We start from the raw sequence: 12670 nt of genomic DNA on the forward strand, positions 1-12670 counted from the left end.
TACTATCCATTAAATATTACATTAAAGTCACATTTACCTACTAATAAATGTAATTAATATACAACAAAGTCAGTATAATTTAACTGAACGAATATATTAGTAACACAAAGTCTGTATTTGAATTTTCCTACCTTCAATTGTACTCAAACAAAAATATATAAGCAATATTCAACGAAAGAAAAAAAGTGGAGCGAGGTCAAGGGAGTAATTGTCAGAGAGGAAAAGAAATCAAGGAAGGGAGAGGAAATGAGAGAACAAACTTGGGGGTCTACTGTGTTCATTGCCCTTCCTAAAAAATGTCATCATGTCGTGTAATTATATTACACTTTTTTTTTAAATCAATTTCATTCTCATTGTTTATTAGGTAGCCCACGCCATCTTTTTTATTAACTTTTCATCCATTTACCTTTTCTTTCTAAATTCATGCTCATATCAATAATTAATATCAACAATCAATTTCAATAATCTACATCTATATCGATATCTATAATTATAAAGTCAACATTCCGTTATTCCTCATTTCTGTATACAAATTCATATCCATATTCATATATAAATAAAAGTTCTTTTTTCTATTTTATCCATTTTAGAGATCTATATTAACGCAAGCACACACATGGACACACTAATCTAGTTAGCATTTTTGTTTAATGGATGATTTTTGGTATTTTTTATACATTTGCATGAAGAATCTTTTTTTCTCTTCTACATGTTTTTTTTTTATTAGTTTGTTACAAAAAAAATGTAATCTAAATAAATTAAACAAAATTATCTTATTAAGTTAAATAACGGTAGTTCTTGTTTGAAAATTTTTGTCTTTTTTCAAATGTATTTATATAAAAGATTATGTGCTTTTTCCAAATTAAAAATTGAATTAGATGGGTATAATTTAACGTAACTACTTTATATTTTAAAGAGAAATTGTAATGGATGACAAAATAAATTAAGAAAATTGCAAACATGACTTTGAACTTTTTGATTATGCAAATATAGCAATAATCAAATTCTATATTTAATTTTTAAAATTAGGGAGCTTTATACGGTATGTTTGATGAAGATACGGCAGGGTAATGTACACAAGTTTCATGGATGGTTTTTGTTCACAAATCTTGTTTTCCTTGTCTGTTTTCTTACGCATTTGAATGGAAAGACACTCTTCATTATTTCACATATTGCAATGGCCTTGATTTTGTTTTCCAATTGAGGATACTAACTAAATCCTCAGTGCTGCTTCTACATTTGTAATAACTGGCTGATGCTTTGTTTGAGAGTGCTTTTGGAGTACTATTTTCTCAAGTTAAACAGTTTTCTTACAACAATTTTTGGATATTGACCAACAATTTAACAGCACTAGAAACCTTCTTCCAGATTGATTTAGGATAGTTTCGTCAAATGTATTTTTAAAATTTTCTCTAATTTAGGTTTTGATTAATGGTATTATTTTTTTTTTCAAGTTTTAATAGTATATTAGACATATAACTATACCAAATTTCTATTTAAATCAAATTTTAATTGTTATGTTCACTTTAAATTTGGCATATCAACAATATATTTAACAATAATTAACATTGCAAGTGAAATACCTCAATCGACTATTCAACCTGAAAATCCTATCAAGGAGATCCGATACAGAGTCCTCTTAAGGGCTTCTTAAGGTTCTTGGGTAGATATGTCATTGAGATCAGAGATCCTTGGAAGAAAACTAGGATTTGGCTTGATACTTTTGGTTCTGTCGAAGAGGTTGCTCGAGCTTACAATAATGTCGCTTGATCCCTACATCGAGCAGTTTGAGTTCTACTGTTGCCAGATTTGAACGATTCGAACGATTTTGGTGGTAAGATTGAGTGTGTTTAGGCCAATAGACCTACATCGAGCAGTATTAGTTGTGGAGTCGTTTCTCATCGTTAATGTCATTATGATTCCTCTGTTCAACGACACCACTCTGAATCAAGATCGGGTCGTTGGTACCATCCAGATGTCAATCTCAACATCTTGTATCAAGTGTATCAAATGTACATCAGTAATGTATCAAGTGTATCAAATGTGTGTCAGCAGTGTATCATGTGTATCATATGTGTATTAATAGTGTATCAAGGGAATAAGTGTGAGTGTATCAAGGGATATTAGGTATATCAGATGTATCAAGTATATCAAATGTGTATCAAGTGTATATTAAGTATATTAGATCTATTAGGAGTATCCATACTTTTTTGACATTTCATGGGTTGGGCTTGTTTTTTACCATTTTTGCAAAAGTAATAAGTTTGGGTAATGGGTCTAATTTTTAAAACTTAATTTGCCAAATCTACACGAAGCCCTATTTAAAAGTATACATTTTCTTCATTTAAATTTAAGCATTATTTACTAAGATATAAATGTTTGAATAAGTAAATAAAAATAAAAAATTGAACTAGTAAATAAAAATAAAAATTGAATTAGTAAATAAAAATGACAAAGTGTTTTTCATTCTTGTAACATATTACTTAGTTTAGTTAATTAGACATATAAAATGGCAATTTGGTAATTATTTACATTCGTTACATTTGCATACGAAAGTAAACCAAAACAAAGAATTTATTATTATGATTCTAGTGTATTTATAGTGAACTTCATTAAAAGAATCTCATACCCTCGCGATTGATTCCTTTAGGACAGATTTTCATTGTGGGTGCATAAACATGAATTAATTATTAAATATAAAATATATCATCGTTATATTTCATTAAAGTACATTAATGATATACCATCTTTGTATTACAAATATTAATTTATAACAAGCTCACAAAAGTTTGTTTTTTATTTGTGAAGAGGCATTTTTGGAATACAATATAATAAATATCTATTACCTTTTAGTATTATACGAACTCTTAAGCCTTTATTAATTTACCAATTTAGGCATAACTCACCTAATTAAGACATGCATTTTTTATCAATCTAGAGATAAAAGGCTCAAATCTTTCTACCCATGGAGTATGAAAAACTTGAACTTTCTATTTTAAGATCTTCATGCATTACTATCAAGTTATGTTCATGTTCAGTAACCAGTTAGTTTCATTCCCTAATTTTAACAATTTCAGTTATTTTCCATACTCAATTTTTAAATAAGTTGAAAGAATAAAACAAATCACAATAATAAAAGTCAATCTTATGCTATATTTACAAATACAGAAAAGTTATGACATTTATCGATAAAAAAAAAAAAAAGAAAAAGTAACATTACAAAAAATACCCATTAAATTTACGCCGTCCATTGCAACTTCTGACCAAATGAATAAAATAGAATTTAACCATGACTCAATAATGTTAAACTTATTTTCAATAATAATAATAAGTGTTAAAGTCTACAAATTTTATTCACTCAGATAATAATTTATTTTGATTGTAAGAATATACTAATTGTGGACATGAAAGCAAATTGTAGCCGTTGATATCAAACTAAAACTTTTCTTGTATATATATTTTCTAGAACATCCGTGCTTCCTTGGATGTCGATTTGATTATATACGCATGTACATGTGCCTATATATGTCAAATTAATTAGTAATAATATAATAAATTATAATAAGTGTGATAATATAAACTATAGCAGATCTTATACTAAAATAAGGTAAAAAAGGAGATTTTTTAAAAAAGAAACAAATAAACAAAATTTTCATGCATGTCACGTTTTCATATTTCATCGACTACATAGATTAGGAAAGGGTAAGAAAATTCAAGATCATAGTTAAGTCAAAGATCAAAGAAACGTGAAGGTTAATTACAAAATCCCAAAATAGCATATACACATAACATGCATGAAAGATATCAGATCCTGCCGAAGCCTAGAATCACGAAAATGTGCAGATTAATTACAAAAGCGCCCTACATATCGCTTCTAAGAAACACATGCAAGTTAGAACGACGTATCCATGTAATAATTACAGTTCCAAATATTCTACACAACACATGGCCAAATATTACAATTCCAGGTTGGCGATGAACAGCATCGAGTGACACTGCGATCATCTACAAGACATAGACACCAATGTACGACGTCTTACACTGGACATTCTCATTTCAATAAAAGCAAAGAGCAAGCCAAGTACAAAACAAGATGCATTTTCATCTAACCCTACATGCAGTAGGGCCGCTCGGGGAACAATTGGGGTTAGGAGACCGGCAACTAGCCCCTGAACCAACATTGTCAATAAACCTTCGTCGCATCCTGTAATCAGGGGCACCCCCCCTAACAAATGGACTAGTTCCCATTGATGAATATTCAGTTGCATCGTTACCGCTTTGCAATGGTTCCAGAGTTTCAACTACATCGCTCATTAATGGTCTTGCTTTTGGATTCTGGCTCAGGCAATAATACGCTAGGCTGCAAGCCTTCTGTGCTGCCCTTATCGAGTATTGACTTTCCAATCTAGGGTCAATTATTTGTAGCAACTTCCTCTTGTCATTTAGTTTAGGTCGGGCCCAATCTACCAAATTCTGCTCCTTGCTTGGTTTTGTCTTGTCAACAGACTTTCTTCCTGTCAAAAGCTCCAGAAGAACAACACCGAAACTGTATACATCACTCCTTGCTGTCAAGTGCCCTAACAGTTTTCAAAATGGAAGCTTGGTAACAGTGTAATCCACAAGGTAAGTCACTACATCAGAGAAAAACCTTACCCATTCTCAACACTGAAAACAAACACCTATTACTGTAAAATTATGTGAAATACACAAGGTAAATAAATATATGGCAGGTTGACTATTACATCCAGCAACTTAAGAATTCTCATTGGACCTCTACATTTGCAACTCTAGGTGGAAAGGCGTCTGGATCAGAAAAGTGGAGGAAGTCGTTGAAGTGCACTAAAGACACCCGTTAGGCCCCCAATCACGAAAACATGCAAGAAGGGGCAAAAAGGAAAATACCCCCTCGACAAGTTACCTAGAACAATCGCCAAGGGAGCAGGTGGGGGCCACTTGGACCACTGTAAGGAATGCTGAAAAAGGGTAGCATACATGCGTATTAAGAAAGGGTGATGATTTTCATGTCTTTTGTAGAAAGTTGTAATAGGGGAAGGGGAGAGATCATAGCCCCCAGATTTGACTGGGTTGTTTTGTATTGTCGAAATACCTTAGGTGGAGAGGTGTCTGGATCAGAAAAGTGGAGGAAGTTGTTAATATGGACTGAAGATGTACAATTCTTATTTCAAGATCACAACGTCATAATGATTGGAAGTCAATTTCTGCAACGATAAGAAGTAAATTGCTGAGGGTTGCTTGATCAACCCCTCCCAAGTTGACAAAGCCTTACTAAAATTTCATAAAGATCACATGACTAAGGAGTATTGCAAGGAGGAGAAACGGAGAAATTTTTTTTATTTTTTTTTGGATAATTCATCCTCAAACTTGTAAGATGGACTTAAAAAACATGGAAAAGCAAACATGGTGGCAAGTTATAGCGGTTGAACTAAAATCAGAAACTTGTTGTTTACAGTTTTTCCTTTTAGAATTTTACTTTGCCCCTCTGCTAGAGGTAACAAGCCCACGCTACCGAGCTTGGCAACTTGTCGTTACGGTTGAAAATATAATTTCTTGTTGCTCTTGTAGAGGCTTTTTGGGTAGATCAACGAATACGTTGAATTGCTAGATTGCAAGTGTGTATTAAGGTTACAGAATATCAGTATGGCTTCTTCCGATATACATAGTGTCGAGATTCCAAGAGATGGCAATTTCAGTGCTCAAGCAGCTCCAAGTGAGGGACGCCATCAGAATGTTAACAAATTGAATAGGCAGAGGACTAGGAAAAATGCTCTCCTCTCTCCTCCCTCCTCCCTCCCTCCCCTCCTGTTCAGCCTTCAACCACATCCTTCCAACCAGCCACTTTCTTACGTTTAGTTTAATCCATGCTGTCGCTGTCTGAGCTTTTGATTTTATCATGGATACACTAAGAGTTGCTATGTCCATAATATATACTTTTGCATTTTGGAAAGATGAGGGTTTGGTTAGCATGGAAGATTTGAAGTTTAATAAGGTTATTCCTCTTTTTCTTTCCCATTTTCAGTGGCTGGAAAAGTCTGTTAGAACTTATGCTCTTCCCAGTTTCAGCCCCATTTTCTAAGAAAGATAGGGACTTGTCTGGTACTTTTAGAGTCTCCAAGTTCAACAATCAACAAGGGTGGTTTTTTAAATGTTCATTTTGGCCTCCCTCTAGTTGAAGAAAGGCGATGTGTCCAGCTAATTTAAAAAGAGATGGTGGCTTGATTAGAGATTGCCTGCTGAAAATTGAGTTGAAAGAATCTGCATTGAAGCACTTTTCAAAGTAGCCGCTCAATTGTGATATCTCGAGTTTGTTGGATGTTAAGAAAGTGATTAGAACCAAGGCTCATTCCGTAATCAGCCCATGAAATTTCCAGTCTTTCACCTCAGTTTGGGTCCACAAAAAAAAATGTGGTAGATGTTGACTTCAATAAGACCTTTGGGTATCAAGATCCTTGAAAAAGAAGCAGTTCCAGGCAATGATCTAAGAATCAAAATGGGAAGTAAGCTGGAAAGCAGAGGTTTGTTAATTTCATCTGCCGGGGTTCGAGATAATCAGATTGACATAGTAAGATGGAAGCTGTCGACGGAAAATATAAGGTTATTTTTTTCTTTTCTTTCACAAGATGGTAAATTTGTAAACCAAAGCAACTGAAGTGAGTACTTCATGCTCCATATGTTCGTTCTTATATATATGTAGTTGAGAAATGAAGTCGATAAGAAAAGTTATTGCAGAAATAATAAAATCTCAATGTTTCTTAAACACAGAGAAGAAGAGTGAAATCAAATAGATAAATAAATTCTAGCTGAAGTAGAACAAAAATGGTGGGACAACAAAAATTGTGGCAATGCAAACTTTCCATAGAAGTTCACCTTTATATATAAGACAAATATATATATATATATATTAAAAGTAGAAAATTCACAAAACTTGAAAGGAAACTTAATACTAAAACAAAAAATCGGCATGTTAGATTTAACTTAAAAATAAAAACTTAAAACCCCGGTTTGATAACCATTTCGTTTTTGTTTTTAGCTTTTGAAAATTAAGTCTATAGACACTACCTCCACCTCCAAATTTCTTCAGCTTTATCAACTTTTTACCAATAGTTTAAAAAGCTCACGCCAAATTTTGAAAACTAAAAAAGTAGCTTTTAAAAACCTGTTTTTGTTTTTGGAATTTGACTAAGAATTCAACTATTATACTCAAGAAAGATGCATAACATTGTAAGAAATTGAGAGAAAATAGGCTTAATCTTTAAAAACCAAAAACAAAAAATGAAATGGCTACCCAAACAGGGCCTTAGGCTTTTGTTTTTGGTTTTTGAAAATTAAACTTATAAACCCGCATTCCACCTCTAAATTCTTTGCTTTGTTATTTACTTTTGGCCAATAGTTTCAAAAATCATGCCAAGTTCTAAAAACTAAAAAAAAATATTTTAAAAAACTTGTTTTTGTCTTCGGAATTTTGGTAAGAATTCAACTCTTCTGCTTGAGAAATCATCGTAAGCAATTAAGAAGAAATAGGCTTAATTTCAAAAAACGAAAAACTAAGGCCTTGTTTAGTAACCATTTCGTTTTTTTTTTTTTTTTTTTGAAAGGGAAACCATTTCGTCTTTTGTTTTTTGTTTTTGAAAATTAAGCCTATTTCCTCCTCATTTCTTACATGATTTGTATCTTTCTTAAGTACAACGTTGAATTCTTAGCCAAATTCCAAAACAAAAGCAAGTTTTTAAAAGCTACTTTTTTTTAGTTTTCAAATTTTGGTTTGGTTTTTTAAACCATTGGTAAAAAGTAAATAACAAATGAAAAAATTGGAAGTGGAAGTAGTATCTATGGGCTTAATTTTAAAAAACAATAACTGAAAACCAAATGATTACCAAACAGGCTCCAAATTGTTACCAAGTGGAGCCTAAGTTATTAGGGGAAAGGGCAAGAATTGAAGTGTAAAAAAGGGCAAGAAGCAATTACACCTAATGAAAGTTAGTTAATGGACCAGTACTACGTTTATGGGATATATGTTGCCGGGGAAGGAAAGGAAAGGTAGGTTTTGTCTTGTTGGAGCTTTTGTGCTAGGTAAGAAGAGTTTCTAGCTCTCTCAAATGCTGGTTTATGTTTTGTATGCCCACGGAATGATATTTCAGGATTTTGAATATCAAATAGCACCTTACAGACACTAAGGATATGTTTGGCCTGAGGATTGAGAATTAGGAGTAGGGAAGTAGGAGTTTGTGAACTCCACTCCTTGTTTGGCCAAGGAGTTGGTGGATCTCACTACTAAAAATTACCAATTTTATATCTTATCAACTCCTTACACTATGGATCCCAGGAGTTCACAACTCCTTAGACTTCATAACTCCTTACTCTTCACTATTCCACTCCTTATACTATGGATCCCAGGAGTTCACAACTCCTTAGACTTCATAACTCCTTACTCCTCACTATTCCACTCCTTAGCCCAAACACCCCTAAAAGATATATTCTAACCTTGAGAAGTTCAAAACATATTTTCTTTGATAGTCACAACTTTGGTCTAATGCTGTTAAAGCACTATTGACAGAAGTTTGGTTTGAGAGGAATCAACGTGTCTTTCATGACAAATTTTCAGTTTAGATGGATCATTTCGAAATTGCTCGTCTTAATGCCTCTTCTTGGTATACTCTGTCTAAATCACTTGCAGATTTTTTCATTCAAGATCTTTGCTTAAATTGGAGAGCATTTATTTTTCCAGCTTAATGGCTTTTCGACTTGTATTGTCGACCTTTTATTTAAGCATTTATAATCATAACAAAGCATTTATAATGTTATGATTATATTGTACTTTGCTACGTTTTCATTGCATTTGAGATATTTGGGTGCACTAATCGACCCTTCGTTCTTTAAACGTTCCTTATGGATTCATTGTATCAAGAGCAATAATCTCTTTTTATTACATCAATAAAAAGTTCTATTCTCATTATTTGAAAAAAAAAAAAAAAAAAGTCATTTAACTCTATACCCAATGTGATTCCAATCAAATTGACTAAAGAGCCTCCTAAATTTCTTAACCAGAAGAATGTCATCAACAACTTTCGTAATAGTAAACCTCTCCACCTAGCAAGTCTGCATTTGGTTCTATCACAAACCGATTTCCGAAACAAAACACGCTAAGGATATCCAGCATGTGGCAAATCAAAGAGAAGGATTGAACCACTCTTCCTTCTTCATTTAATGAAGTTAAATCTTCTTTTTGAAACTTTTGAGCCTGTACATTACCATTTTCAGACCGAGTTTAACAACTTATCACTCATTCACTCGTCTCAACAAGCCACCCCTCGTGGTAATGAGTCTATTCAACCTTTTGGTGCCAATTCAAGAGACACCATAAGAACATCAAGATACATCATTATAACAACATTATCCAGTTTTGGTGCTAATTCAAGAGACACCATTAAAATATCAGGAACTTGCACAAGTTGGAAGTCCATCAGATGACTCATACTTGATAGCTCCGTTAAGATGTTTTATGAGCTTAAATGGTTTATTTACAGAACACTGAGCATAAGGATTCTTTCAGAGCATTTAGGGCAAATCAGTGTTAAAACAAAGCTTCTTGGAGCAAATTAGATAGAATAGATTGCGAAATTGCTCTTGCCCAGAGCACTGCAGTGCTTCAACACTCTACAAGGAAAAAGTCATCGCGATGTTGTCCTAAAGTGTCGTGATCCTCTCCAGAGGAAATGTCACAATAGCGTCGAGCAACACTGCAGAGCGCTGGGAAAGCAGCAAACGTCACAACGCTACTATAGATACTTATCTTTTTGCTTTAGTTCAAGTGTGGAGAATTTTCGACTGACTAAAATTTGGATTTGGCTGATTTTAGCCAAATCCCTTGAGCTTTAACTATTTTCTTTCTTTGTAGTGGATTCAATGTCCAACTAGGTTCGAGATGCTGATTTAGAGGTTGGTAGGCCTATACTCGTGGTTTCTAATGAGATTTTAAAATAATGTAATGAGTTTCTTGAATTTATTGTTTTCTATCCCTTGTTTGATTCATGAGCATGTTTGATTGATTGAGTTGATGCCTTAATTAGCTTGGGTGTTCATCTACGCTTTACATGTGTTTAAGATCTCTAATCACCCCAAATGCATGTTTAATTCGAGTAGCGAATAGGATGAATGATGGTTATGATTCAATCTATGGTGGTTCCATGATTATCATAATGTTGAATATAATAGACTCAATGAATACAAAAGCCTTGAATTGAACTTGATCGGTTTAAGTTGTCGTTCTAATCAATCCCTAAGCTTAATGCAATTAACTAGGTAGTATGGAATGCTTCTCATCACCTATTTAGTTAATTTAGAAATTAATTCTCTATTAAAAGAATTGGTTTTCTATAATGAGAGTCTGTCTGACTTTTTCGAATTAGTCGATTAGGTTGTTAATTAAGTTTTCCTATTTTCATGATAAGTCGATGAACGGAAACTACTAAGTAGCCCAACCATCTCTTAATTAGCTAGGTAGTCTCTTGTACTATCTCTCCTACATCATTATCTTTACTTTCCTGCATTTTATTTTAATTTGTTTACCTGTCAATGGGATGTATTCCTTGAGTCTAATCATCCCAAATGCATGTTTAATTCGAGTAGCAAATAAGATGAATGATGGTTATGATTCAATCTATAGTGGTTCCATGATTATCATAATGTTGAATATAATAGACTCAAGGAATACAAAAGCCTTGAATTGAACTTGATCAGTTTAAGTTGTCATTCTAATCAATCCCTAAGCTTAATGCAATTAACTAGGTAGTATGGAATGTTTCTCATCACCTATTTAGTTAATTTAGAAATTAATTCTTCACTAAAAGAATTGGTTTTCTATAATGGGAGTCTGTCTGACTTTTTCGAATTAGTCGATTAGGCTGTTATTTAAGATTTCCTATTTCCGTGATAAGTCGACGAACAGAAACTACTAAGTAGCCCGACCATCACTTAATTGGCTAGGTAGTCTCTTGTACTATCTCTCCTACGTCATTATCTTTACTTTCCTACATTTTATTTTAACCTGTCAATGTTCAACCCCCCCCCCCCCTATTTACTGCTTTTGGTTCAACTCTGTTCACTTTTAAATACTACAAGTTATTTAGCTTTAGATCCGTTGTTATAAATTTCATTTTGTTGAAGGCCTTGACAACATTCACATCAATACTCTATTCTACATAAAGGGCATATTGGTACTCGAGAAGCTGCTTTTTCTCAAAGTTTTATCCAATCATCACTTAATCCTCCTCTGTTTCATTTAGAACCAAACATGATTCTATTGATGAATCAGAAATTCATGAAGAATTGGATTTTCAACCTTATCATCATCCCTGATTTGATTAATCTGTTTCAGCCTTTGAAGAAGGAAGATTCAACAATCGCAATCACAGTGCCTTGAAAGTTTGCAACTTTTTGTCCCTTATTGCAATTAGTGGTTTTCAAGTAGTGACTGTTGCAATTGAACCAAACACGATTCTACTGATGAATCAATAGTCAGTGAAGAATTGAATTTTCAAACTTATCATCATCCATGATTTGATTAATCTGTTTCAATCTTCGAAAAAGGAAGATTCAACATCAAATGCAATCACAATAGCTTGAAAGTTTGCAATTAGTGTTTCATTTATAATCAAACATGATTCTATTAATGAATCAGAAGTCAGACAAGAACTGGATTTTCAACCTTATCATCATCCCTAGTTTGATTAATCTGTTTTAGTCTTCGAAGAATGAAGATTCAACATCAAACGCAGTCACAGTGCCTTGAAAGTTTGTAAGTTTTAATCCCTTATTGCAATTAGTGGTTTTTAGTTGTGTGGTTTACAATTAATGACTATTGCAATTGAACCAAACATGATTGTATTGATGAATCAGTAGTCGGTGAAGAATTGAATTTCCAACCTTATCATCATCCCTGATTTAATTAATCTGTTTTAGTCTTTAAAGAAGGAAGATTCAACATCAAACGCAGTCACAGTGCCTTGAAAGCATCAAATGCAGTCACAGTGCCTTAAAAGTCTGCAAGTTTTCTTCCCTTATTGCAATTAGTGGTTTTCGGTTGCATGAGATTACTTCACTAGGCCCTCAAAGGATTCATTGAGAGTATTGCACTAGGTATTCCTCGAGTTTCTACAGTTGTTTGATCTTGGAATCCCAACGGTTTGGGAAACTTTCCAAAAAGAATTAGCTCGAAATTCTCCATCGGCATGGCCCGGATTTACATCTTTTTCCAAAAAAAAGAAAAAAAAAACAAAGGTGCTTGGCAAAATAGTTGTATTTCCTTCAACATGCAGAAGGATCTAGAATGCTCCATTTGAATTTTGGGTCTGTCTAAAAGGAATCAGGACATTGCCCTTAAGATGTGAAAATCAGCGGTAAGCTAGGGTTGAAATTTTTGCATGTTCTTTTGGTTCTTAATAGGCAACAATTTTGAGCATTCCATTGTTCTGTATTAGCTTTTATTGTTTCTTACCCGATCTCTACTTGATTGTACAATTGTATTTGTTACTATGTTCTTGATTTTGTATTTTGTTTACTTTGAACGCTTATTCCTTTTGTTATAATTTGAGACAACATTGAATGCTTATTCCTTTCAATATATACATCGATGAGAAGTTGTTTCTTGATATAT

General features: G+C 33.2%; 1 protein-coding gene across 1 annotated transcript in view; it reads right to left on the reverse strand.

Moving 5' to 3' along the window:
* Positions 1–3872: 3872 nt before the first annotated feature.
* The window catches only part of LOC120090238 (probable serine/threonine-protein kinase PBL8), a 29864-nt gene continuing 21066 nt past the window's right edge, over positions 3873–12670 (reverse strand). Inside the window, exon 6 of the mRNA XM_039047794.1 lies at positions 3873–4577. Within this exon, the coding sequence (XP_038903722.1) occupies positions 4102–4577 (476 nt within the window). The 3' untranslated portion in view covers positions 3873–4101. The remainder of the gene's footprint in view (positions 4578–12670) is intronic.

The sequence above is a fragment of the Benincasa hispida genome, chromosome 11, assembly GCF_009727055.1.
Source record: "Benincasa hispida cultivar B227 chromosome 11, ASM972705v1, whole genome shotgun sequence".
NCBI classification, from domain to species: Eukaryota; Viridiplantae; Streptophyta; class Magnoliopsida; order Cucurbitales; family Cucurbitaceae; genus Benincasa; species Benincasa hispida.